This window comes from Rattus norvegicus, chromosome 4 (genome assembly GCF_036323735.1).
Source record: "Rattus norvegicus strain BN/NHsdMcwi chromosome 4, GRCr8, whole genome shotgun sequence".
In the NCBI taxonomy this organism is placed as follows: Eukaryota; Metazoa; Chordata; class Mammalia; order Rodentia; family Muridae; genus Rattus; species Rattus norvegicus.
Window position 1 is genome coordinate 138,039,275 of NC_086022.1, and position 26,833 is coordinate 138,066,107.

General features: G+C 37.1%; 1 protein-coding gene across 11 annotated transcripts in view; it reads left to right on the forward strand.

The window, feature by feature from the left end:
• The window catches only part of Chl1 (cell adhesion molecule L1-like), a 214,430-nt gene extending 191,627 nt beyond the window's left edge, over nt 1-22,803 (forward strand). For 6 of the 11 annotated variants that reach the window (XM_039108773.2, XM_039108774.2, XM_063286786.1 and 3 more), the window contains 9 exons: nt 586-808; nt 2,482-2,597; nt 2,747-2,951; nt 3,158-3,280; nt 8,682-8,861; nt 12,014-12,175; nt 12,776-12,907; nt 14,548-14,620; nt 18,857-22,803. In XM_039108773.2, coding sequence (XP_038964701.1) covers nt 586-808; nt 2,482-2,597; nt 2,747-2,951; nt 3,158-3,280; nt 8,682-8,861; nt 12,014-12,175; nt 12,776-12,907; nt 14,548-14,620; nt 18,857-19,073 — 1,431 coding nt within the window. In that variant the 3' untranslated portion in view covers nt 19,074-22,803. The remainder of the gene's footprint in view (nt 1-585; nt 809-2,481; nt 2,598-2,746; nt 2,952-3,157; nt 3,281-8,681; nt 8,862-12,013; nt 12,176-12,775; nt 12,908-14,547; nt 14,621-18,856) is intronic. The other 5 variants (XM_063286790.1, XM_039108777.2, XM_063286788.1 and 2 more) reach the window with 1 other exon arrangement.
• Nucleotides 22,804-26,833: the final 4,030 nt, after the last annotated feature.

Sequence of the window (26,833 nt, forward strand, 5' to 3'; positions counted from 1 at the left end):
AAACTCTTCCACAAATCTTTCCTAGGCAACAAAATTAAGTAAGTAAAAAGCTATTTTGTGTCAAGGAGCTGTGAAAGTATTCATTTAGAAAGAGAGGATTTACTACACTGGGTCTTCTCTATTAAAAATGTATTTTTCAGAATTAAATATAGCCACATCTCTCTCTTTTCATGGAAGATTGGACAGAATCTTATGGAGTAAAGTATTCTGCCTGAGGAGCCATGAACAAAGACTTTATGGCCACAGAGTTTTTGTTTCTTTTGTAGTAAATTGTAGAATATGGCAGCAGCTTAAGAAAACCCAAAAGACTATTTGCAATGTATTAGCTATTTATTTTGCATATGACCATTTATATTTTCCTATATGTGTATAATTCTAAAATGTTGGCATTCCATGTCTTGGGATAGTGGAAGATTTCTATATAAAATTAAACTAATAAAATGACAAATCTGCTTCTGACTCAAAGGGACCCAGGTAAGATCTCTAATTTTTCCCAATTACTCTTACACTCTTTGAAATAGCCACTCCTATCTTTAGGTCGATATATCAACCAGTACATCAACTGAACTTTGATTTCTGTCTTAGCCTTTGAAATCTATGGAGCAGAACGGACCAGGACTGGAGTACAGAGTGAGCTGGAAGCCCCAGGGAGCCCCTGAAGAGTGGGAAGAAGAAACAGTTACAAACCACACATTACGTGTGATGACACCTACTGTCTATGCTCCTTACGATGTCCAAGTTCAAGCCATTAATCAACTAGGCTCTGGGCCTGAGCCCCAGCCAGTGACACTCTATTCAGGGGAAGACTGTAAGTGATTCATCCTTAAATCCTTAACACACCCAGAACATTTTCGAGTTAGTAATTTGTCTCAACATTTTTGAGTACATACTATTACCTGTGAGACAAAAAATAAATACATGCATTCCTGGCAGTTAGGGTTGATCTTTGTCATAATAGAATGTTAAAGAAGTACTTTGGACAGGGACATAGCTTGCTGATAGTGTGTTAGCCCAACAAGTGCAAATCTCTGTGTAGAGGCAGTAGCATGACAAGATGATGGATGTGATGGCGAATGCCTATAAATCCACTACTTAGAAGATAGAGGCTGGAGAATCAGAAGGTTAAGGTCATCCTTGTTTCCATCCTTTGGGCTACATGAAAAAAATAGGTCTCAAAAAATAGTTGTAAAAACAAAGGAAAAAAAAAGACCATAACAACAAACTAAGTGCTTTTAAAGTTTCTCCTTTATCAAAGAACCTGTTAAAGTTCTTTGTATTTGGAAAATCAAAGACCTGGAACCATCATCACAAGACTCAGGGAAGGAACATAATCACCCTGGAGTTTTCCAGGTTTTGTTAGATTTTCGTTTCTTGTCGAGGACTTCTTAGCAACAGGCTGCTACAGTTCCCAGGTCATCATTTGCATGCCTGGAGACTTCCTAATACAGAGAAGATGCACACTCAGATTCGAACATGAAATTCTAACCATATACACAATTTTGAAGGAGCTGACAGGTTATATTATTAAGAACTAAAAGCATAATTGCTACAAGTATACTTCCAAGAAATAAAGGACTGCACTGGGCACTTTGCACATCAGGACACATTCTTATTTTCTTTTTGCATCTAGATTCATGTACTGTTCATGTACTGTGAATAAAGATAAAAAAGTCAAGAATGACAGATAATCTCTCATTCTACCACTCTGCAAATTATTGTACTCAAATAAAAGAACACAAAGAGCATCATTTATGAGCAATTTGTCTAGATGTCTCCCTTTTAGCAATCGCAGTGCTGTAGAACCAAGTGGCAATACTGATCGCATCAGGATATGCATTGATCCTGGTAAAGTTCCTCAAAGTAGCCATAAAAGAGTAGAGGCCATGAAGTAGTGATGCCTACTGGCTTGCCCTCTTAGCTTGCTCAGCCTGCATTTTTTGTACAACCTAGGACCACCAACGCAGGGGAGGTAAAACCCACAGTGGGTGAGGCCCTCTAAGCTCAGTCAATGAATCAAGAAATTGCCCCCACAGACTTGCCAAAAGACAATGCAATGAAAGCATTTTTCTCAGTCAGAAGTTCCCTTTACCCTGGTGACCCTGAACCATGTTGACTAAACAAATACATACTTAACTCAAAATCTGACCAGAACAATTGTTGTTAATATTAACCTAATTCTGAAAGTATTCTGTATGTTACTGAGGCTAATTTCTTTTATTATTTAAAGACCATTCTGGTGGACATGGCTTTATATTTTGATTTGCTTTTGTCCTTATTCCTGCCACCATATCTCAATAGGATACAGTAACTCCTGTGAGCCAAGAAAGTTCCCCAGAACAAGAAGCTGCTGATATTATTTGAAACCAACAGCACAAACATGATTTTCCAAGGACAAATGTTCCAAAAATCACTTTGGGAAAGATATTATGCCGGGCTTGCATGCAGGTCATTGAATGATAATCAATCTTAAATGCTTTACAGATCCTAGTACGGCTCCTGTGATCCATCGTGTGGATGTTATGAACAGTACATTAGTTAAAGTTACCTGGTCATCAATTCCTAAGGAAACAGTACACGGACTACTAAGAGGATACCAGGTTGGTACCAGGTCCATTTTTATAATTTTTTTTGTTTTAATTCCTAATTGATACTATTGAATTTTTTACTTGCCTGAAATTTTAAACTGATTTCAAGAGGTCAAATGAGTATCTAGTTGTTGTGTTGAAGGGTTTGCATTTTATTGCAGATAAATTGGTGGAAAACAAAAAGCCTGTTGGATGGAAGGACACATCCCAAAGAAGTGAACATTCTAAGGTTTTCAGGACAGCGAAATTCTGGAATGGTTCCTTCCCTAGAGCCCTTTAGTGAATTTCACTTAACAGTCTTAGCCTATAATTCCAAAGGAGCTGGTCCAGAGAGTGAGCCGTATATATTTCAGACACCAGAAGGAGGTAAGAGAATAAATATGGAAGCTGCCATTTCTGCAAATTACTTAATAACTATGTTAAGGAGTCCCTTATAATGTATGATAGTTAATGTACAGCTCATAGGAGCTCACATCTGAGTTTCTTAAGTTTAAAATCTCATGGGGGATTTTATTTCTTTTTTTAGGATTTATTAGCTCATAAGTGTCTATATATGGTCTTGTGTTTTCTAGTACCTGAACAACCAAGTTTTCTCAAGGTCATCAAAGTTGATAAAGACACAGCCACCTTATCCTGGGGCCTTCCTAAGAAACTAAATGGAAATTTAACTGGTTATCTCTTACAATACCAGATAAGTAAGTACAGATTTGAACGGGAATTAACCTACCAATGACTCAATTTTTATTTGAAGAATTAACTTGTTCCCTAATGAGCACTATTCCCTATAGGCACAAGGATCAGTAAAGTGCTTTACAGATAAACTGAAGTTTCTGTGCATGTCAATAATAAATTCCTACTTTATTGGAAGTTGGTTATGTACACCCATCTTCTTATTACATGTATTTGTTTTCAAACAAGAATGATACATGTGACTTAGGCCAATGGGGACTACATGTTTCTCATGATATTAAGTATTCACAGTTTATATTTACAAAGCGTCTATGGACTCCTGTATTTTTTGTTGCTGTTGTTTCTGTTATTATTTTTCTTTAATCTTTTTTTTCACAGTCCAGGTGCCATCTCTTTCCCTGTCCACCCTTTGACTGCTCCTCATCCCATTCCCCCTCCCCCTTCTCCATCTCCAAGAGGACATGTCCACCCCAGCCTCCTCCCCCAGACCTCCCCACTCCCTGAGACCAGAAGTCTCGAGGGATAAGTGTTTCTTCTCTTGCTGAGGCCAGACCAGCCAGTCCACTGCTCTATATGTCAGTGACCACATAACAGCTGGTGCATGCTGCCTGGTTGGTGGCTCAGTGTCCTAAGGATCTTGAGTCCAGGCTAGTTAAGACTGCCCATCCTCCCATAACTTTACTCTCCTCCTCAGCTTCTTCCAGCGCTTTTCCAATTCAACCACAGGGGTCCTCAGCTTCTGTCCATTGGTTGTGTGTATCTGCATCTGTCTCTTTTCAGCTGCTTGTTGGGCCTCTTGGGGAGCAGCCATGCCAAGCTCCTGTCTGTAAGCACACCACACCATTAGTAACAGTGTCAGGCCTCAGAGCCTCCTCCCATCCCCTTCCCCCTTTCCCCTAAGCTGGATCCCAATTTGGGCTGGTTGCTGAATCTCCCGTCCTTCAGTCTTCTCTCCATCTCGATGTCTGCAGTTCTTTCAGACAGGAACAATTCTGGGTCTGACTATAGGATGGTAACCCCATTCCTCTATTTAATGCCCTGTTCTTCCACTTGAGACAGACTCTACAAGTCACCTCTCCCCACTGTTGGGCATTTTATCTAAGGTCCCTCCCTTTGAGTCCTGAGAGTCTCTCACCTCCCAGGTGTCTGCTACATTCTAGAGAGTCCCCCACCTCCTACCTCCTAGGTTGCCTGTTTCCATTCTTTCTTCTGGCCCTCACTCCTGCCACCCCCACCCCAATACCTGATTATGTTCCCCTTTCCCTCTACCTGTCCTCTCTCCCTTCCTCTGCAACCCCCCACCACCTGTGATTGCTTTCTTATCCCTCCCAAGTGGGATAGAGGCAATCTCACTTGGGCCCTTCTGCTTGTTAACTTTCTTGAGTTTTGTGGATTGTATCCTAGGTATTCTCTACCTTTTTTGGCTAATATCCACTTATCAGTGAGTACATGCCATGCATGTCCTTTTGAGTCTGTTACCTCACAGGATGATATTTTCTAATTCCATCTATTTGCCTGCAAAACTGCTGACATCCTTGTTCTTAACAGCCGAGTAGTATTCCATTGTGTAAGTGAACCCCATTTTCTGTATCCATTCTTCTATGGTGGGACTACTATTTTGTAAATAAAACAGTGGATACTGGGGAAAGTGTATTTAGCATCCATCTGTAAGCAGTGTTGAGAATTATGGAGCATGCCAGAGGGCAGAGTTAGTAAATAATGTAGGGAGATTCAATGTACATGTAGCTCTATAGTAAGACTGACTTTTCCATGGTGGGCAAATGATTCCAATCTCAAGCAGAAGTACATTTATCTGTGAAGAACCCTTATTGGTAGCTTGCTAGTCAGACAGATCATGTTGATAGACTCAGGTACCTCTCCTATGCATACTTCTCTACCGTTAGATGGAAAATGTCTGAACAAATGTAGAGCACTTTTAGTCATCACATCTGTTAATAGTCTTCCAGTATAAGCATCATTTCAAAATGAAAAGTAAAGCTCCAGTCGCAGCTCAACAATAAGACCTTATGGTTATGAATTGGTAAGTAGCCTACACACTGGGACTACAACCATTCAGTCCTGCAGTCTCTCCTGCTCACAAAAGCCAACCTCAGCATGGCCCTGGTATTCTGAGGCCTCTTGAGCTGCCATGTCTGGCTCACATATGAGCTTTAGGTTCCTCTGATCCCTGCTGTGCACAGCGTTACCTGTTTAAGGAAATACAAATAAACTCCAAGAGAAGTAGTGTCTCAATGTTTTTTGCTGGGTGTTTGCTTTGTGGTAAGTGCTTTCTCCATGTTGTTGCATTCAACCTTGGAAGTACATGCTATAGTGTATTTCGGTTCTGTATTATGGATGAAGGAATTGACACACATAGAATACTTCAGTCATACAACATTAAGTTCTGGGTTAGGATGCAAACGCAAGTCAGACTATATTTAGATTCTGAGTTCATTAGCCACAGTTCTTCCAAAACTCAACTTTTATTTTTTTTTCTGTTTTTCTCTTTTTATTTATTGGATATTTTTATTTACATTTCAAATATTATTCCCATTCCCAGTTTCCTGTTCATAGCCCTCTATCCCATCCCTCTCCCCTTATTCTATAAAGATGTTCCCCTTCCCCAAACAAACTCCTTCCCCTCCCCCCGACATCCCCTACACTGGGGGCATCCAGCCTTGGCAGGACCAAGGGCTTCTTCCATTGGTGCCAACAAGGTCATCCTATGATACATATACAACTAGAGCCCTGGATCTGTCCATGTATACCTGTTAGGTAGTGGTTTAGTCACTGGGAGCCTGGTTGGTTGGTATGGTGTTTTTACGGAAAACTCAACTTTTAAAACTGTGGACAGAACTGAAATAATTTAGGGGTTTTAATTTTTCATTTGGTTTAATGAAGTTGTATCTTTTCTTTGAAATTCAATTAATTTGGACACTTGTTTGATCGGTCTATAAGGTTTAAATGTGATTTAAAATTAATTCTCACAACAGAGAAGTAGTTGAAATATTAATACTTACAATAATTACTGTACTTCTTAAAAATCACTAAAATTAAATTATTTATTTCTCTATTAATATTAAATGTTGGATGTATTTTATGTAGTATGTTTGTTTTTCTCTTCTCCATTCTATTTAATTGATGTTTGTATATATCAGAGTGGTATATACTTTCCCTAGATCTTGTATTGATTTTACTAATTATTTCTATTGACTTTGTAGAGTTTAATGGTGATAAAGTAACCAACACATTTCTATCTTTACAATGTTAAATTACCCCTTGGTTTCTTGATGTAATTGCATTATACAGAATAAGGAAGTATTTTAGGTAAATTTCAGTTATGCTTTTGAGGAGTGCAAAGGGGGTTTTTGTTAGATGTTTTCTTGCCATTATCATCTTCATACTTTAAGCATGTCCCTTTATTATTTAGTCTTTTCTGTTTTGCATTTAACATAATCTTCAGAGCACTGTAGATTAGTTAAAACTCATAATTCATTAATCAGTTCAGGAACTGATTGGTTCTTTATATATCAGAGATGTCCTGTCTTTCAGTGAGTTAAGTGAAAGTCTTGTTTTTATGATGGCAAAATATGATGCACATTCAGTAAATTCCCCTACTTTAAATTTTAATGTGTTATTATTTTTCTGATATGTTTAATATAAAATTTAGTTCATCTTACATATTATCTTCTCTCATCCCCCTTCCTTTTTCTATGGAATCCCCTTCTTCCAACAAATCCCATTCCTGTTCCCATGCTGTTGTTGTTGTTTTAATGTGTATGAACCACTGTGTTCAGTTAGCATTGCTTACATGAGTAGAAGGTTATTACAAAGAATGAACAACACTTCTGTGATTTTTTTTCCTTCTGTCACTGATGATTGTCAATATCCACTCAAGCCACAGTGGGAATTAATTATTCATTTTACCTATTCTGAAATATAGAGAAGCACACTCCTGAACATAGTTCCAGGGAGTTCATGAGTCCACTGTCCATGTTATGTCTAAAAGACACAATTTCAGAGCAGCCTTCCCCAACCTCTGGTGCTTAGAGAGTTAGTGGTTCATCCACAAAATTCACTGACCCTTTTTGGGGAGAGAATGTCATTTAGATGTTCCATTTAAACTGATCTATCCAGTCACTTAGTCACTGCATTTTAACCAGTTCACGGTTCTGTATTAGCAACTTTCTATGGAAAAAGAGACATCTCTGATGAGAGCTGAGAATTGCATTAATCTATGTGTGCAGAGGTAAATATTTAGAAGACAGTTCGATAGCTTGCTCAATTAGCAAAATAACAGTAGTACATTCTTCCCAAGAGCTTATGCCCTTCTCACAATGGAGTCTTGGCCAGGTTTACAATAAAAGGCTGTAGTGTAGACCTCAATTTTTTTTTAAAAAAAAGTTGATTATTCCAATAATAGTCTTAGCATTATTGCAACAATGGGTATATCTCACCAGGTAGAACCTTATTATTGTTTGCATGGTTCACAACTTGCTAGGAATGCTGATGAAGTTTCTCCTCAAGTACTTTCAGGAACTATGAAACCTGATTATCAGAGAGAAATCTTCTGAGTCACTTCCAACTTGATTGTTTTCCCCATGGCTCATCATCAAAGTTGTTGGTGTCTTCAGTAGTAGAATCTACAACAATTCCTGGTAGGCATCTAAGAGAAATAATAAGAGCCTATATTGGTGCTGGGATCACACAATATTTTTCATTTTCATTTTCTGCTAAGCTACCCATATGTAGTTCTGTACTCTCTGATGGGGCTTTGCAGTAACAGGACATCACAGCGTCTAGTCAGTCAAACAATGATGAAAGTCAGTGGCCAAGCTTCCATAGCATATTGCATTGCAAAGTTATATTCAGGAGACTGGGAATATTAAATGTGCTTTTTATAGATGACGCCTCCAACACACTAAGGATGAGGAATAATTTTTGTCCCCAATCCACGAGCATCTATGCTCACCTGAAGTCACATTTTAAATGAGAAACCCTAGAAAACATAAAACAACCATTGTGTTTATTATTTATTATCTCAAACAATAAAAATAGAATGAATTTATATCAAAGATCCAGAAAATGGTCGCTAATGGAAAAATGTCTAATATACATCACAAGCTGTTAAGGTTGCTGACTCCATTTTCACATGGTGATTCAAAGTCAAATGGCTAGAGTTTAAAGTCCTAGTTAAACAGTCTCATTTTCGAAAAGGTTTTACCATTGCTGGCATCTAGTATTCTCTTAGACGATATAGTGATAATAAGTCTATGTACCTAGAAAGAGTTGATAGTGATGAATAACAATAGCAACTTTTTTCAGTAAATAGAAACAAAAGTACGAGACAATGTGACTTCAATTGTGAAGAACCTTGACTCACTAATGTCATGCTTATTTCTTCAGTAAATGACACTTACGAGCTTGGAGAGTTAAATGAAATCAACGTTACGACTCCATCTAAATCCAGTTGGCATCTCTCCAACCTCAACGCAACAACAAAATACAAATTCTACTTGAAGGCATGCACCTCGAGAGGCTGTGGGAAGCCGATCAGTGAGGAAGGTGCCACACTAGGAGAGGGGAGTAAGTACATGAGCCTTCTGCATTGTGTGTATTCACTCAGTCACACTGGAGTGCAGGAACCACGCCTCTGTAAATTAGAAGTGCTGGATCCCGGTCTATCTGACTCTCTGCACCACTGAAACAAACACAGAATTTACTGATCTTGTTTGCCAAGTTCACATTCATGGGTTTCTAAATTACTGAACTATAGCTCAGTGTAAAAAAGGTCAGGGATATCTCCTTAAGGAAAATAAGTGGACAAGGCTCATAAAGTTTCTCACAGAGTTAGAAGCATAGTTATCTTTGGAGAATATTTTTATCTAAATTTTTTTATCTTTTACCTTGATATATATTTTACAATAAAGGAGCTAATATATACCATTTCTATGACTTGACTCATAGTACATGAATTCATTTGTCAAATTTAATTTTACTGTGTGGTGATTCAAGCTAAGTAACAATTGAAAATGGCTTACCAGTCTGTGATCTCATATGTAGTATAGCTACAATTAAATTATACCTTTCTATCTTTTCCCTATATTGTAACAATATACCTTGCAAAATTATTTCTCCAATGACAATTTTAGGATTTTTCTTAGTGATCTATGATATCCACAGTGCATCAAGATTGAAATAGGGGATTAAGCAGTAAAGCAAAATGTGTTCAATAACTGATATTGGCATAAAGTTAAGGAAGTAAGACTTGTGTGGGATTCGAGTTGTCAGACATAGGAGGATTTGAGAGAAGAAAGAGGAGAGTATATGGAAGAGAATAATAAAGGAAACAAAAATCATATATTCACAATTGTGCATGGCAAATATAATTCTGTTCTGAGTTGTTTTCAGAACTGTAGATTGGGAATACAATTAAACCTATGGGAGAAATTCCAGGAATAGGGGAGAACTGAAGAAGAAAATCAAATTGTGCATCATTTATTAATGAAACATTGTGATTTACTCAAATGTGTGATCACTATGGTCGTTGTAGTCCTGAGAGGAATGGTTAAACTCTCAATTTACTGCTAGGTTCTCCCTGTTATTGTCCCAGTCCTATTTATAGAATTTTGGGTCTTTGTTTTCTCCTCTAACCTTAAAGTTACTTTTGTAGGAGGAGTTTTCAAGTTTCTCCCAAACCCATGAGTGGAGCATAAATCAAACACCAAATGAAATTAAGTGCTTACTAATGTAGTCAAAATGTTAGGCTTCAAGATGATGAGAATGGTCTAGTCACTAAGGAAGATTATTTCTCAAGGGTGCAAAACTGGCATCAAATGTTCAATTCACAGTAGGGCTAAGAAGAGCCATCTTTTTCCATCTTGTTCATACAAGATGTCAAGACATAGAGATGGTAGCTCTTTTTGATAGAAGCAACAATTTATCAGGAGAAAGGTTAGCCCCAATCTTCACAATTTGAAGCATGAAAAAGATGTCCACAGAATGCCTTAGCTATCTCTGCATTCTACTATATACATTGGCAAAACAAGGCTTGGTTGCATTCATGGTTAAAATTTTTTGGAGAGTGTTGTAACTCTTGGTGGGAAGTTTCATAACTGATGCCACAACTTTGTTGCATACTGAAGTTAGAAATAAGATGCTTCAGTGTATAAAGGCATATTTCTCCACTATCCTAGTTTGGTTGTTAAAAAATGTGCCATACTAAGGTGTTTGTGTTCTTTTCCAGGGATCTGCATTTTCAATATTCCAGCAACTGCCCTTTCCCCTTGTTGATACTGATTTCTCTTCTGTAGTTATACATTGCCATGTTGTAAATTATAATTGCTTCCCCACTAAATATCAAGATAATCTTTGAATATTACACAGTTCTACAGAGGAGATATATCTCAGCTGCACCAAGAATGCTAATAATCATAACTTTTAAAATTAGAATCTATTGCTATAACTCTTTCTTCTCCTTCCTTTGATTAGGGAGCACAGATTGTGGAGTTGAAAGTTTGTGCTTTACCACTTACACGTTATCTGGTTATCACTGTAGTTTGAAGGTGGTTCCCTAATTAAAGAGGGATGGATGGAGTTAGAATATGCTTTTGCATCATTTCTGGTTTGAGGATATCACTTGTGTTTCTGTTTTTCAAAAGCTTGCATCAAGTGACATACTAATATTTCTGGGTTCTAAAGTAAGAATTAACTCCATTCTGTAACAGTAATTCATTCTAAGGGCTTTGCTCCTCTGTGTAACTGGCTTTATTTCTTCTGTCCCACCCTTTTAAATGAAATTCACTGTTGTTCAGTAATCATGTATCTAGGTTTCATTCTGTGATAAAAAATTGTGATAAAGTATTGTGTTCTATGCCCACTTAACACAGAATTTCATCATCTATCATCCATTATATTCTTACTAGGGTTCTTATTTCATTTCCTGTGTAAATTGTTAACATTTACCAAATTACATTTTTTATGTTGAGTTGATTCATGGAGAAATTATGCATTCAGTGCCCATATTTGCAAATTTAATTGCAGGATCAGAAATTAATGTATATTAATTAAGCTGAACTCATTTTTATCTGTTACTCTGGAGTTCAGTGATTAAGTTTTTGACATATAATTGATAATTTCTCTTGAAAAATTGTTCATTTTTATACATGTTTCAAATCTCAGTGAAGCCATTCCATTTAAATGTACCTATAAACCTGCACTTAAATCTAGCTGAAGATTCTAATTTAAAGTACTTTATATTTAGATACATTGTGATGCCATCTTACCAGAACAAAAGCAGACCAAGGCCACAATGTGTTTATATATTTATTGAAAACATAGATAAATTCATGATGTTATTTGTAGTCATAAGTCAAAAAGGCTGCATTTAACTTTTCACTAGCTGTAAAAAATTCAAACAATACAAAATTTTATTGAAAGCTTTTTGAGTCTGTGTTTGGTATTGAGCCATTCACATGACTAGGCAGATTTATAGTACCATTTTGTCAGTTAATGTTCATGAGCTGACATCCTTGCATTCATTCATTCTCAACATTTTAAGAGAAAACTCTTGAAATGTTATTTTTTGGATCCATTGAACATTCAAGAGCTATTTAAAATAGAAAATGCCAAAATGATTTTTTCTTCATCTCAAAAAATGATACATATATATTTTTTACATTTCTCTCCTGCTTTTCAGCGATTGAGATTCACATGATTTAACTGTGTACCTTTCTTAGGTAAAGGTATCAGGAAGATAACAGAAGGAGTAAATGTTACCCAAAAGAGTCACCCTGTAGAGGTACTTGTGCCGGGAGCGGAACATATTGTTCACCTAATGACTAAGAATTGGGGTGATAACGATAGCATTTTTCAAGATGTTATTGAGACAAGAGGGCGAGGTGAGAAATGAAATTGTATGGGCAGTAGTCTTAGGCAATTCACCATGTCCTGTGGTTTAATTTTACATATATATGATATTAAAGATAAAATATAAAGGTCATAATTTCAGTTTTTCATTGGCATACATAGTCTTTCAAGGTAACCAAGAGAAATTGTGTCACAATGATCCCATGTTTGCCTTAATGGTTATTTATGTCTGAGTAGTCAACTGAAAACATTTCCTACAAATTAACACCTCTTAGTAACAGAAACTAAAAGAGAGACTGAAGCAAACCAAAGCTCACAGAGGCGCCACGGTAATCTGCTTACAACTCAGGCAGCTTGTGCTGTAACTTGCTTGCCACTGCTTCTGCATTTAACTCAACTATCCTTTCTGATTCTCATCTTCAAAGCTAAATGCAACTAGACAAAGCCTCTTCCTTAGGAACGAATGCCTTCTTAGTGCCTCCCAACAAAATGCCCTTCAGATTCCTTTATTTCCCATGGGCTCAAAGAGATTATTTATTATTGATAAATGATAGCTGATTGTATCCTAGTGTAAATATAATATCATGGACTGATTCTAAAGGTCAACATTGTGCCTTCTCTCTGTACAATAGAGTATGCTGGCTTATATGATGATATCTCCACTCAAGGCTGGTTTATTGGACTGATGTGTGCAATTGCTCTTCTCACACTGATATTGTTAACTGTTTGCTTTGTGAAGAGGAACAGAGGTGGAAAGTATTCAGGTAACACTAAGACTTAATGTAAATTTCAACTTTGAGTCTCATATACTGGGAATCATTCTTTGGAAGTTTTTATATGTTACACAGATAAAACTTTATAGTACGTTATATATAAAATATACTAAAGAGAAATATTTTAGTTATCCAACCAAAGGAAATATGCATAATCTATAATGTTAAATTTCTGTCATTATTTATTTGAAAGAATGCTTTGCTATTAAAGCTGGATGGCCTAAAACTCACTAGGTAGAATAGTGTGGTTTAGAACTCACAGACTCATCTGTGCCTCTGCCTCCCAAGTGCTGAGATTAAAGGTCTGCACTACTATCCCTGACCACTTTTAGAATGTCAAAGAGACTATAGGGGTTTAGTGGTTTAGAGTGCACATTTTAGGTCTTGGGTTTGGTTTACTGAAACCATACTTTGCAGTTCACAATAGCCTGTAACTCCAGCTTCAGGGCAGGGCGTAGGGGTGTGGATCTGATGACTCTGGTCTCCTCAGGTACCTACCTGCACTCCCACAAACACACGCACATACAAATAAATCAAATGAAATAAACCTTAGATATGAAATAGTTAAAATAGGTTCTTAAGGATCATAATTCTTATAAACTTATGTTTTCTGTTCATAAACATATCAGATATCCAGAAAGTATATTACTGAGTCACATATGTGTTTTAATGCCTTAAGAAGGTGGTCATTTATATGAAGTATGCCTCTTCTGCTATGCCTCTATACATGGCTCTGGTGTTCTGTGCTGTTACATTTTGATAGAACTGTCTTCAATACCCAGCTTTGTTATAGTTCACACTTCCTGGGGATGCATTTCCTGTTATTGTACAGGGCAACCTGAACTGAATGTACTATCTGTTGGATTGATGGTACATTAAATAAAAAGAAAATAATCCCAGTTGTTGTTGTTTATCTTTTATCTGAATTACGTTCAACTTGTTTCTACGAAGAGAATTATTTAACTCCTGCATCTTTCATTTTACAGTATTAAAATTTAGGAACTGTCCATGATTGGCTAAAGTTTCACCAAACAAATATTTACTGAGAATCTATCATATACATAAAACCATGAAGGATATGACTTAAATATTCTATAAAACATAACATAAAATAACACAATTTTACACTTCAATTTTCCTCTGAAATCTGAACTTGTATTAATTATGTTCACATTGAGTATAATGGATATCTTGCTCATTCATTAGAATCTTTGAAGAGATACAATAGTCCTCATTGTTTCTCCTTAAAAAAAATAAGTATTTATGAAGTATGAACCCATACAGGGTCTGAAGCCCTCCCTCTGTTCATGCCTTTTCAAACAAAGCAAACAACTTTTCATATTGAAGAACAGCTAAGAAAAAGCAGTGGTCAAAAGCATCTTGAAGGGGATTTTTTTTTTGCTGGAGTTTTTAAAGATCAGAGAATCAAGAACCTGTCTTATGTCCCAGTGTTTCAATTAAATTTATAATCCTGTCTCCACCTCCCCAGAGATAGTTTTATAGCTGGTTGTCAAGATTGCCTTTTTCATGTGGGTAGTTGAATATAGTATTAGATTTTTTTAGAAGTCATGCCGACATGTCTTTACTATGTCTTTGGATGGTGTTAGACTCTTTTAAACTTTTTGTTTCAGTAAAAGAAAAGGAAGATTTACACCCAGATCCAGAAGTTCAGTCAGCAAAAGATGAAACTTTTGGTGAATACAGGTAAGTATAACTTTATATTGTGCTCAGTTGGAACATTTTCAGCACATTTGTCAAGTTGAGAAAGTGCTTTATTCATACTTGAAGTAGAGGAACTATACCATAGTGACTTTATAAAAGATACTTTACCAAAATATCTTCCCTCTCAAACCCCACTCCTACCTGCCTTTCTCCCTTCTCTCCCTCTGATCCTCCGCCCCTCCCTTCCTTCCTCCCTTCTCCTTTTTATCCTTCCTTCCACTGTCTTTCTTTCCTTCCTTCTTTCTTTCTTTCTTTCTTTCTCCCTTTCTTTCATTTTTTCTTTTCTGTCTACTGTTATCTATTTTTGTAAGAACTAAATTATTAGGTACAGGACTGAGGTGTGGATCACACTCTGGATAGCGTGGGCATCAAGATTCCTTGGTTGAAGCTCAGTAAAAAGCACGTATGTTATGTTCCGGTAAGCTAGATAGCAGGGACAGCCTAAATCCACTCCTAGAATTGCTATTACGGACCTGATTACTTTACGTTTGCATGCACAGATACAGATTATAATTCTGCGATTTCACATTTATAAAGGTAGAGAGGTTCCAAACCTGTAAATGAGTTTTAAAAGTAAATATTTATCTCTGTCTCCAGATAGCTCATAAATAAGAGACTGAGACTACTAGATTTATTTAATCAGTTTCAGTACAATTACTAGACAAATTACCCCTAATGTATGTTTTTATATGCTACCCTGGCTAATTCCCAGCTGTGTTTCCAAATACTTGCTGTTTCAATCTCACTGGGGTTGTTTCTGCTCCATCAGTCTCTCCTCAGGGGACATTTCCCTTGGCTATGTGCTCATGGTCCATCTGTCTAATAGAGACTTCCCATTTTCTGTATCTTCTCTCCCTCCTTCTTCCTTTCCCATTCTTCCTCTCGTGTTCCCTATCTGCAACCCCCAGCCCTGTAACTGGAGCCCCGCCTTCATCTATTCTCCCCAGTAATTGGATGTAGCCACTTTTATTTAACCAATATCTGTAAATTGGGGAGCAAAGCTTACACAACAGAGGCTGGTGTATGTGAGATTTAGCTCATCTGGGGCAACCAGATCCTGAGGTTCTGAATTTAGCCTTTTTAAATGCAGCACCAGGTAAAAACCCTAACATAAGCCCAATTCTATATCTGAGACTTGACTTAAAAAAATCAAAATAAAAATCCTCAGACATGTTCAAATAGCATTGATTAATCAATTAGAATTCAAGACCTAAAAAGTGAATGGCTATTCCTGCTGGGCTGGAGTAGCTAACATAGATCTGAACATCACCACAACTTGGTTTTGCTCTATGCTTATCACTTCTCTTTATTCTGGTTAGATGCTTTCTTTTATGCTTTTATATTTCTCAAAATGTAAATCAGAGAAAAGTTGGGATTGTTCTAAGGAAGAAAAGAAAGAAAAGAGAGGGTAGAAGTGCGGGGGGCCAGCCCAGGCATTAGTCTTCTTTCTCGTGTTGGTTCTTCTTGAGGCAGCGGAGGGGGAAGAGCGTCGGCAGAGGGTAAGACTTTGTCTTATGAGATATTTAGGGTTGCTGTATAATAATAAGTTTACTTATCTAAGTCTGTTACTATGTTACTGTAGCTGATTTACTTAACTATGCCTAAGTCACTATGCACTGCTACTGTACCTGACCCACCCTCTGTGTTCCTCTGAGGCCAGAAACTGCAGTCTCTTGCATCTAGAGCCTCATTCTAAAACAGCAGGAGATAAAGTAGAGGATTAATTGCTAGAGCCTTTCCGTTTTGTCCCTATGCCTCTTGCTTATCAGGCTAGGGGGAAGTTTGGAGCAGTAAACTTTTATTGAACCAAGAGAAGTGAATAGCATTTGCAGAAGGAAAAGCTTCTACATAGTCAAATATGCATAAACACATATAATTTCACACAGAGATCCAATAAATGTGCATTTATACATTTCCACTCTAATCAGTTGGGCCCAGCTTACATACATTATCACAATTACATTCACACACACACACACAAACACACACACACACACACATACATTCTCATAATTACATACTTACACACACATCATACTTACATAAGCAAATTGAACAAAAGACCAAGCACCAGTACAGAAAGAACTCACTCATTCTGGATGAAAGATGAACTCCAATCTTTATCTCATAGAGAAAGAGAAAGCTTCTACCCTTTTGATGCTAGGTGAATTAAACCCAAGTTTGTAAGAGAAAAGGCTTTTTCCTTTTAATAAGACTAAGCCTGCGTTGCTATTGAGAAATGGCCTGTTCTGTACCATGGTAAGGAAAACCTGCCTGCTCCTTCTGCTCTCTCCAGCTTCACCTTTTTTCCTCTTTTCCTCTGCATTCTGCACATTGCTTTATGTTACCTATAGTCTCTAAGTTATTCCTCTGTGCATGTCTTCTCAGCCCAGATCTTTTTAGCTCAGTGTTCCTTACCTCATTTCTCCTTAACTTAAACCTGACTCCAGCTCAGTCCCTCTCCAGCTCAAACCTCTCTAGCTCAGTCCTTCTGTAGCTCAGTCCTTCTGTGTATCTTCTCTTTGTCTTCAACACTTAAACATCTTTCAGAATACATAGTCACATGTTACAAAGTTCATTACAAGCTCACATGAAAGATCAAATCATAAATTGAAATAGAAGTTTACAACAGAGAATGTTTGCATGCATATCCATCAGGAATAATTATATGGCTAACCATCCATTACCTGTCACAGCTCCACAGGTTCACTGAAGTTTTAAAACCATAACTAAGTTACTAGTGAAGTTTTATATAGATAAACCCATTCAATATTTTATCCTCTGTTCTGGCACCTATAATAAATCGTTAGTTCCCTTTTTATGACCTTTGGTTAATTGTTTTACAACCTCTTGGAATGTGTTCTGAGTAGGAGAAAGTCTGATTACTATCTAAGAGCAATTAACTGGTGACACCTAGGAGACTGGCAGAGTTCTCACTACATTATGAATTATCAGAGAAAGACTTAATAGCAGTCCCACTATAAAAGAGCTTAATAATCACATTATAATTTTAGGAATTATTATAGGGTCATAATAAGACTTAAGAAGTCATCTATTTGTCTATATAGCATCACTGTAAGACAGTACTTCTTTGTAGGTCTGTATAGATCTGCTCCAAAGGGGTGTGCTGTTACTTGATGATTGTTATATGTGTTTAATAATAACAGGAAAACCCTTTTAATAGCAGGAATCTTTCCTAAAATGAATCCCTTACAGCCTTGCTTAATAAGGGCGAACCAGTCACAAATTACATAATAGTCCAAGACTGGCCATCTCAGGATGATCACCTGCTAGTTATTAGCTTCTCCTGTTATGCCTCCTGACATAGAAGAGAGAGAAGGAAGGGAAGAAAACAGGAAAAGGAAAAGAAAAGAGATATTAGCTTGGGAAGTTGTAAATTATGTTCATACTGATTAGAATTTGCTTCCTGGTTATTTCTGAAAACCTAGAATAATAATTAGATATTATCTTAAAGCCCTATATGAAATAATCCAGGCATGGTCATCTGGCTTATGAGCTTCAGGAGACAGGCTTTTGATTAGAGCTATGGTTTCACCTGGAGGTTTGGCTGAGCCTGGATATGCTTCCTTCTCTGAATGTTGACAGCGTTGCTTCCCTCAGACCTATGGATTAAGATCTTCAGATTTTGGCAAGCTAGAGTCATCCTCAGTTTCAATCCACATGGACCTGTCTCTGGGGCACTTCATAATACTTAGCTTCAGGCAGAGTAGAAACACCAGAGCAAGTAGCCAAGTTGCAAGCCATAGTATATTGATAACTCAGTCTTAGAACGTATATCTCACTGTTCTAGCATATTCTCTTGATTAGGCTGTGATGAATCAGTACACATTTAAGGGGGAAAGCATTACACAATGGCCCATATTCCATTTGGCAATCGTATAAGGAGAGAGAAAACAAAACTATGAATCTAGTTGTTGTCTATAGACTTATTTGTCTATACAGTTCCTTTGAAAGGATAGATCACACTGTATCTTCATACCCCATAGGAATGCTTCATTTTGAAGGGAATCAGAAGTGAGAAAAAAACAATAAAGTGTTCCTCAGTAACTCAGAATGAAGAAAATGGGTTGTGGCTTTTTAAATACTTCTTTGTGGATGTGTCATTTCAGCTGTATGTCTTTGTCATTTGTGTTAATATGAATAACCTGAAAAGTATAGAACCTATTAGACCTTGTGAAGTCTTGTTTTGTTTTCTAGTGACAGTGATGAAAAGCCTCTCAAGGGAAGCCTTCGGTCCCTGAATAGAAACATGCAGCCCACAGAGAGTGCTGACAGTTTAGTGGAATATGGAGAAGGAGATCAGTCCATATTCAACGAAGATGGATCATTTATTGGCGCCTACACAGGAGCTAAGGAGAAAGGATCTGTTGAAAGCAATGGAAGTTCAACTGCCACCTTCCCACTCCGAGCATAAGCACAGCACATCCATGCACCAAGGCTGGCTCACCTGGACCTCTCCAGTCTCTTAAGGGGAGCAAGGCCTTTTCCACAGGAGTGAAAAATGTGTGTCCAGAGGTTGATATTCTGCAATTTTGCTCAGAAAAATAGCACTGCCTTCCAAAAGAAAAAGAAAAAAGAATCATATGCCAAGTACTTCAACCCTGTGTTTCATTTTGGGTTTTGATTTCAGGTGCTCAAAATGCAAAACACGAAAAAAATCCTGTATTTAGATCCACTTTGACTGAATCCAAAGTTCTCATTTCTGATATTCCACATCTGCCTGGTTCTCCTGTTCAGTGTGTGTGCATTGATGTTGCTAACTGCGTGGGTTTCTCTCTGGATGCACAATTATACTCAGTTTTGAAGAACTGTTTTAGTGATGTTGATTCACTACAGGTTAAAAGATTGTAAGCAAGCAAAAGTTGGTTATTTAAAATGTAAAAAGGAACATGAATGTCTTATTAAACATTCCATGGAATCTATAGTCTAAAGTTATTATTTAAAATTTTAGTAGCAAAAGTCTTAGAGGATCATACCACTCATATTTATTGAGCTCCTATTTGGCCAGAGACTGCTATCTTTACACAGAGTTATAGTGTTTTCAATTTCTGGATAATTGTTTTTAATTTTTGTCAGTCATGACAACTCTGTATCCATCTTTCTTTCTTTCTTCCTTCCTTCCTTCCTTCCTTCCTTCCTTCCTTCCTTCCTTCCTTTCTTCTTTCAACTCAGACTAACTGGGGCTGCAAAGGGAGTGGTAGTCATAGGTTATTTTAAAAACAGGAAGATGTTGATGTCTCTATTTTATATCTTCATTTGTAAGTTTAGGGCTTTCTGCCTTTATGTTTATATACCGAGATGCTTGAGTGTATTTCATGAATGCATTGTACATATTATGTTAATATTTACACAGTTTAAAACATAGTGTTTTATTTTAAAGTGAGAAAAAGAACATTAATAGGCATGATTGTACAGCTAGAATATATAATGTAAGAATCCATTTTTATCCTTCTGGGGCTAGGCACAATAACATGGGGTTCCAAATTCAAGACTATATGAAAAATTGGATTTTGTTTTTATATTTCTCTCCCTCATGTAGTCTCAAAATAAAGTATTGTATAATCATAAAGGGAAATTCATTCATACTTTTCAAAATAAGTTTTGGTTGGATTCTTACCCCGGCACTCGAAAAAGAAAATAATCTACGGTAGAAACTCTTCTTTTTTTTTTTCTTTTTTTTTTTTTTTGGAGCTGGGAACTGAACCTAGGGCCTTGCGCTTGCTAGGCAAGCGCTCTACCACTGAGCTAAATCCCCAACTAGAAACTCTTATATAACTGTTAGTTTATATCATACTGTAAATGTATTTGTAGTGGTATGATCATTCTTTAAATGTTTTCCTTCTATCAAAGTTAGTACAGATTCAGGGACTTTAGTTTCTGGCATGAGGGCTACCAGTCCATCTAAAATGGTACATAAGGTTTAGAACATTTTAGAAATCCTATGAAGGACTCTGTATACATCTAAGTAAATACTAAGTATTAGTATTTGCTTTCATATTAAATGGAAAAATTTTGCCTCACCATGAAATTACTAACTCTGTTAAGAAATACTGGTTCACAGATTTAACTTTAGTTTGTATAATTATTGGCCATACTGTTCATTCTTCATATTTAATTGGTACGATGCATTATGTTGTTTGGGGATTAAAATCGTGAACATATAAAAGAGCCAATAAATAGGAAACATACTTTTTAACCACATGCATCCTGCAGAATGCATAGGCAGGAAAAGCTTGTTTTTGTTTTTAACTTTTTGTTAATTTTTGTTAACTTTTGGTTGATTTGGGTTTTGTTTTTTCAAAACCCATGGATCTCAGTATTCAGTTACCCTCTTGGAAGTACCAAACGGAAGCCTGCGTGAGTGTAAGGACCCAGATGTCCAGTTATACAAACAGATCTCCAACCCTTTCTGATGACTAGGACCGAGATTTCTGGAAGATCCATCATTGTGTGCTATTTTTATGGGAGGACCTGTAGTGCTGAGCCCCAGAGAAAATAAAGGATGCAGCTGACAGTAACTATGCTATTATTCTGCCTCCTCTTTGTCATCAAAACCAGTTTTGAAAGGATCATCTAAGTTGAAAATAATACCCAAAAGTTCCCAATGGATTCATTAGGAATTTAATAATCTTTGAGTCAGAAGTTGACAGAAATTATTATATTTTTGTTTCAAATGGATCTCATCATTCTTTCTTCAGCCATTGGAATGTAAGATTGGCTTTTAACACTTTTTGCTAGCCTCTGTAAACCTTTAAATACTACTTGGTTTCACTCTGTTGTAACTCTTCAGCAAAGCAGGCCAAGGTCCGTGGACTTTTAAAATTTTAACTGTAGAATTACAGCATTCAGTATGTTCGAATGAAAACCAATCCAATTGGTTAAAGTGGATTTTATTCTTTTTCTGTCTCGGAGACCATGGGTGGCAGACTCCATGACGTGCAATGCTGATTACAAATGGGCAATAATTGTTTAGAAGTTGCCCACTGAGTCATCAGGCAGCTGCTAGTATGTAAAACTCTGTTCTTAACTGGTTTCACAGTAACATTCTATAGTCTACTGACGATATGATTTTAATGTGATTGTATATAATCTGAAGGATTGCCAATGGGGATAACTTCAGATGGAGATGTTTGAGGGTCAGGAAAATCCATGTTCTCTTCCAGGTTCCAGCATATATTATGTACAGAAACCTTAGGCATGATGCTGAACTGCTTCATTTCAAACCGTGCTACAAAGTGCTAATGATTGCTATCACAGGGTGTTCTTTTGTATGAAGAAAAATTTACAAGTGATAAAATCTAAGATGCCTTTTAACCTCATTACCCAACCTGTAATCAAATTATGTATCAAAAAGTCACCCCCACATACGCCAACTCAACTTTTTCCCCCTCTAAGCACATAAATATATTTTTATAAAAAAAACACAGATCTACAGAAAATAAACGAAATCTGCTCTTAAGAGAGGAGTACAATTTGCACATGCCATTGAAAATTATTAATCAGAAGAAAATCAAGCAGGGTCTTTGCTATACAAAAGTGTTTTCCACTAATTCTGCATGCGTATTTGTAAGACGTGAACTCAGTGGATTTATTCTCTTGGTATAAAGGCATCTGATATTTTAGATGTACCCATGTTTATAAAAAGAAAATTTAGAGCACAATGAACTTATGCTATTTTATACTCATGGAAGAGATAGAGGACAATAGGGGAGATGTCGGCTGCTTTTCTAAGTATTTAAAACATATTTGCCAATTGAAACCCTAAATATGTTTACATGCCATGAAGGCGTAACTCTTGTAACAACTTTAAATTGGTTATAGTAGGACTGGTTTGTGGTCTGTGGTAATAGATGTACCCTAGTGTTCCTATAGAGTGTGATAAGTAGTGTTGAGCCAAAGCTTACTTTGTTTTGTATCTTAAACTGACTGCATCGTCAAAAAGACAAAAGGTATGGGGAGCAGGTTCACCCAAGTAGTCTTTTTCGTTTTCACTGAGATTAATGTTCACAGTAGATCTTTATTGAAATGTGTTTGTGTCGTAGATGGTGTTTGTATTATGCTTATGGCTATGTATGGTTCAAAACTATTTTCATTACACATGGAATTCAGCTTTCAAATAAAAGTTTGAGTTCGTGTACTGTGAAGACGCTTGTGTCCCTTTCTATCCAGTTAAAAGCAAAATTTGCATTTTGACCTTAATTTTGGTTCCTGCTGATCCTATAAATGAGGAACTATAAATGAGGCATAAATTAGTTAAGTTCGAAGCAGCATAAGTAAAACATTTTACTCATGTCACTGTTTGCAGACAGACTACTTGAAGTCATCAAGGCCTAGAAAACACATCAATCAAGTTCACAGTCACAGTGAATACAAATGTAGCGTGTATATGTTTTCAGATGGCTCAATTTTCAGAAAAAAATGTAGAAATGTGTCTTTAATAATGTCTACAATGTCCTATACATTCAAAGTGGTTAGAAGTTGATTTTGACACCTTCTTTTAAATATCAGATGCCTAATTTGTGAATATTTTGATATTTAAGATAGTTTGCTAAATACCTTAGATACTTGTTTCACTTTTGACCTGAAAATGTTCATCTTTACTTTGTTTAATTGAAGAACAAGGAAGTTAAGAAAGTCAGAAATGTTGCAGAGTCACCCAGGTCAAGAACATAGACTGTGAGTCACTTGAGTGGTAAACCCGTAGTTTTCATACACAGGTCTATGTTTTTATTTCATTATTCCTTTGTGTTCTCTTAAAAATGCTGAAAAAGGGGAGGTTGAACTTAATGTGGGCCAACAGAATGAGGCGACAAATGACTTGGTTTGAAAATGTTCTGTGAAGCCTTGTAAGAGAGGTACAAAAACAAAGCAAAAACAAACAATATTCTATTGTGTCAATTTAATTGTGACCATGGGCTTCTAAGAAGAAGGAGGTATTCAGACAAGTTGGTTATTGACAAGAACCAGGACAGCCAGTTTCCACGGATACTTCCGAGAACCTGAGAAAAACCAGGAGCTCCTCCCAGTACTGACATTCACAGTAGTTGTCATGAATGTTTTAAATTGGCACTTGGGTTGACCTATTAGAAACAAAATTACAAGTGAGTCTCCTTCCTTCCCTTCCTGTTCTCATTTCCTGTCCTGTAAAATATCACCCAGAGATTTTAAAACCATGTGCTATTGGATTCATGTTGTTGGATTTAAGTAAGATAAGTACTATGTCTTAAGGACACTTCGTGTGCCCTGTCCTTAAGATTGGTGTGACAATTGTGTGAATGAATCCTCCTTACAAGATATATATAAGCTGAGAAAGCCTGAAGGAAACATTTGAAAACAAAATAATGTATTATACTTCAACTAAATATATAACATCTATCTACAGGGGGTGTAATATTTATTGGCTAGCCTGTGTGTAATAATACAAAATTTAGTTTGTCATATTATAATCTTACTTTTGTAGTTATATAATATATAATTAATATATGAATTATTATTTTCTATAGAATCAGTGATTTGAGATTTTTGTTGCAAATGTATATCATATTTATAACATGCTATAAATATATACAAATATTTATGCTACAAATATGTAACGTGTATATATATTAAAGTAATTCAAAATCACTGTATTCTGTAGATAATAATTTCTATTGAAAATAATTTTGTAGAAAATTCTGTAGAAAATAATGATTAAATTAAAAGATATTTTGGAAATACTGATAGAAAATTATGAAACTGATGTATTTTATATATTCTTTATTTCCGGAAGAATATGGTATTCAAACATATGGGAGCCAAGATTTATTTTGCAGATAGAATCAAATGTTTTTTCATTCTATATTCTGCCTAAAATACCATGCCTGTTGTAAGAGTTTGATTACCATGTACAGACAGATGACTTCAGCTTACTTTAAGACTAGTGCTTTTTTGAATTAGGAAGTTTTTACCTGTAATTTATTTTACATGAAGTAAATTTCACAGTCAAAAATTAAGGCTTCATTTTCCTCTTCCAAACATGTTTCCATATACCGTACTGTTTAGTAAATAGTGTTACTGTTCAGTGTCCATTTACGGAAGCTGAAAACGCTGACACCATCCTCTACAAAATGATGTTTTCAGTGCATGCGTTACTGGGCTCTGTTCCTGTTTTCTCCTTGAGTCTCCCAGATCTTTATTTTTCTCCACACCTTGAATACCTTACCTGGACTACTCTTTGCTAATGATTTTTCTTTGTCTGTTCTGACTTCCTTCTAATCTGCTGCATATCATCCACACAAAGTAATTTTTGTTTAAAAAGATTTTTACCTTTTCTTTCATATGTAGGTACATGTGTTCACATGCCCACAGAGGTCAATAGAGAGTCTGTGATCCCTGGAGGGGAAGTTTAAAGACACTAAAGAGCTACTGGCTTAGGTGCTGAGAATCAAACTCAGTTTTCCTGAAGAGCAGAAAGCACTCTTAGCCAGCGAGCCATCTCTCCAGCTCAGAAGGTAGTTATTTTCAAGGTTCAAATCTACTCACAATGTGTCTTTCCTATGAACACGGAGGAAAGAGAATGATTCTCTGTTCTTCAAATTAAAAACCGGAAATCTTCCATTAAATTTCAAAGCCTGGAGTTAGTTTTTAGGTTTCCCCATTTCCACCTCTTTTTCCTTTTCACCTTAGTTCTGAGAATTAGATCAATCGCTGCCAATTTTTTTCTGCATTGGGATCTCTGGGTTTCCATCAACCTTTTGTCAGTCTCTACTGAAGTAAGGAATGATGCGTAGTCTGAGGTAGTCCTAAGTCTGTGCTTAGGACTTACCTTGCCTCCATACGATGGCAGAAGACACTGTGAAGTTGACCAGTGACTACTGGTGCTCAGCCCGGAAACTCAATATTTCCATCTCCCACTCAGGAGCTCAAGCAACGCACATGAGGGAACATGAATATAAGTATGTAAGGGCCAGATGATGGGAAGGAACACTCTGTGTGAGAGGCTAGCCCTCTGTATAGGATGAGGCTGCTGCACACATGAACCCATAGCATCTGTGGTTACCTTCGCAAACCTGTATAAAATCAAGCCAGTTAAAGGTTTCAGCAAAGAGGGATGAGGTGGGGCGAGGATGGAGAGACTGGGTACTGGGAGAGACAACTGGATTCAGGGACAGGTGTCATCTCTGGGACAAGCTAGAAAGCTAGGGAAATGGAAAGTCACAGGAATCTGAGGGTGACCCTAGCCAAGAGCCCTAGCAACGGAGGATATGGAACCTGAACCTGTCATCTCCTGTAAACAGGCAAGACACCCAGTGGAGGGGTTGGGATACCCAACCACAAAACCTTAGATCCACAATTTCTCCTGCCTACATAACGTGCAGGGGTAAAAGACGGAGGTGCCAATATACGGAGGTGCCAACCAATCAATGGAGCAGCTTGAGAACCAAGCCATGAGAGAGAGCGCACCCTGGACACTATTAATAATAATGTGCTATACTTGCAGACAGGGGCCCAGTATAACTCATCAGAGAGGCTTCACCCAGCAACTGATGGAAAGGGTGCAGAGACCTAGAGACAAACATTAGTGGAGTGTGAGGAATGGAAGAGAGGGAGGAAAGATAGAAGGATCCATAGGGGTCAAGGCCACCATATGAAAACCTACAATAGTAACTAACCTGAGCCTATAGGGGCTCATAGAGACTGAACCACCACCTGAGTGCACCATGAGATGGACCTAGGCCCTTGGCATGTATGTAACAGTTGTACAGCTGTGTCTTTATGTGGAACTCCTAAAGCAGGAGCAGAGGCTCTCTGACTACATTGCCTGCCTTTGGATTCCTTTACCCTAACTGGGCTGCCATGTCTAGTCACAATAGAAGATGGCCTAATCTTACTGCAACTGAATAGGCCAAGGCTGGTTGATATCTATTAGAGGACTCCCCTCTTCTGAGGTGAATGGGTGTAGAGGGAAAGGGGCAAAGACAGGGAGGAGAGGAGAGAAGAGATGCTATGATCTAGATAAAAAGTAAATAAATAACTAAATTATTAAAGAAAATAATAAGTGTGATTAAAAAATGTTTCAGAAAAGAGGAACAGGAGCTCCCAGGTGCCACCCATAGCTGAAGAGCTGCTGGCTGCAGGTGAATTGTGGGTCACCTTTCATTAGGAATGAGCCTACTGTTGGGTGGCTCCCTGAGC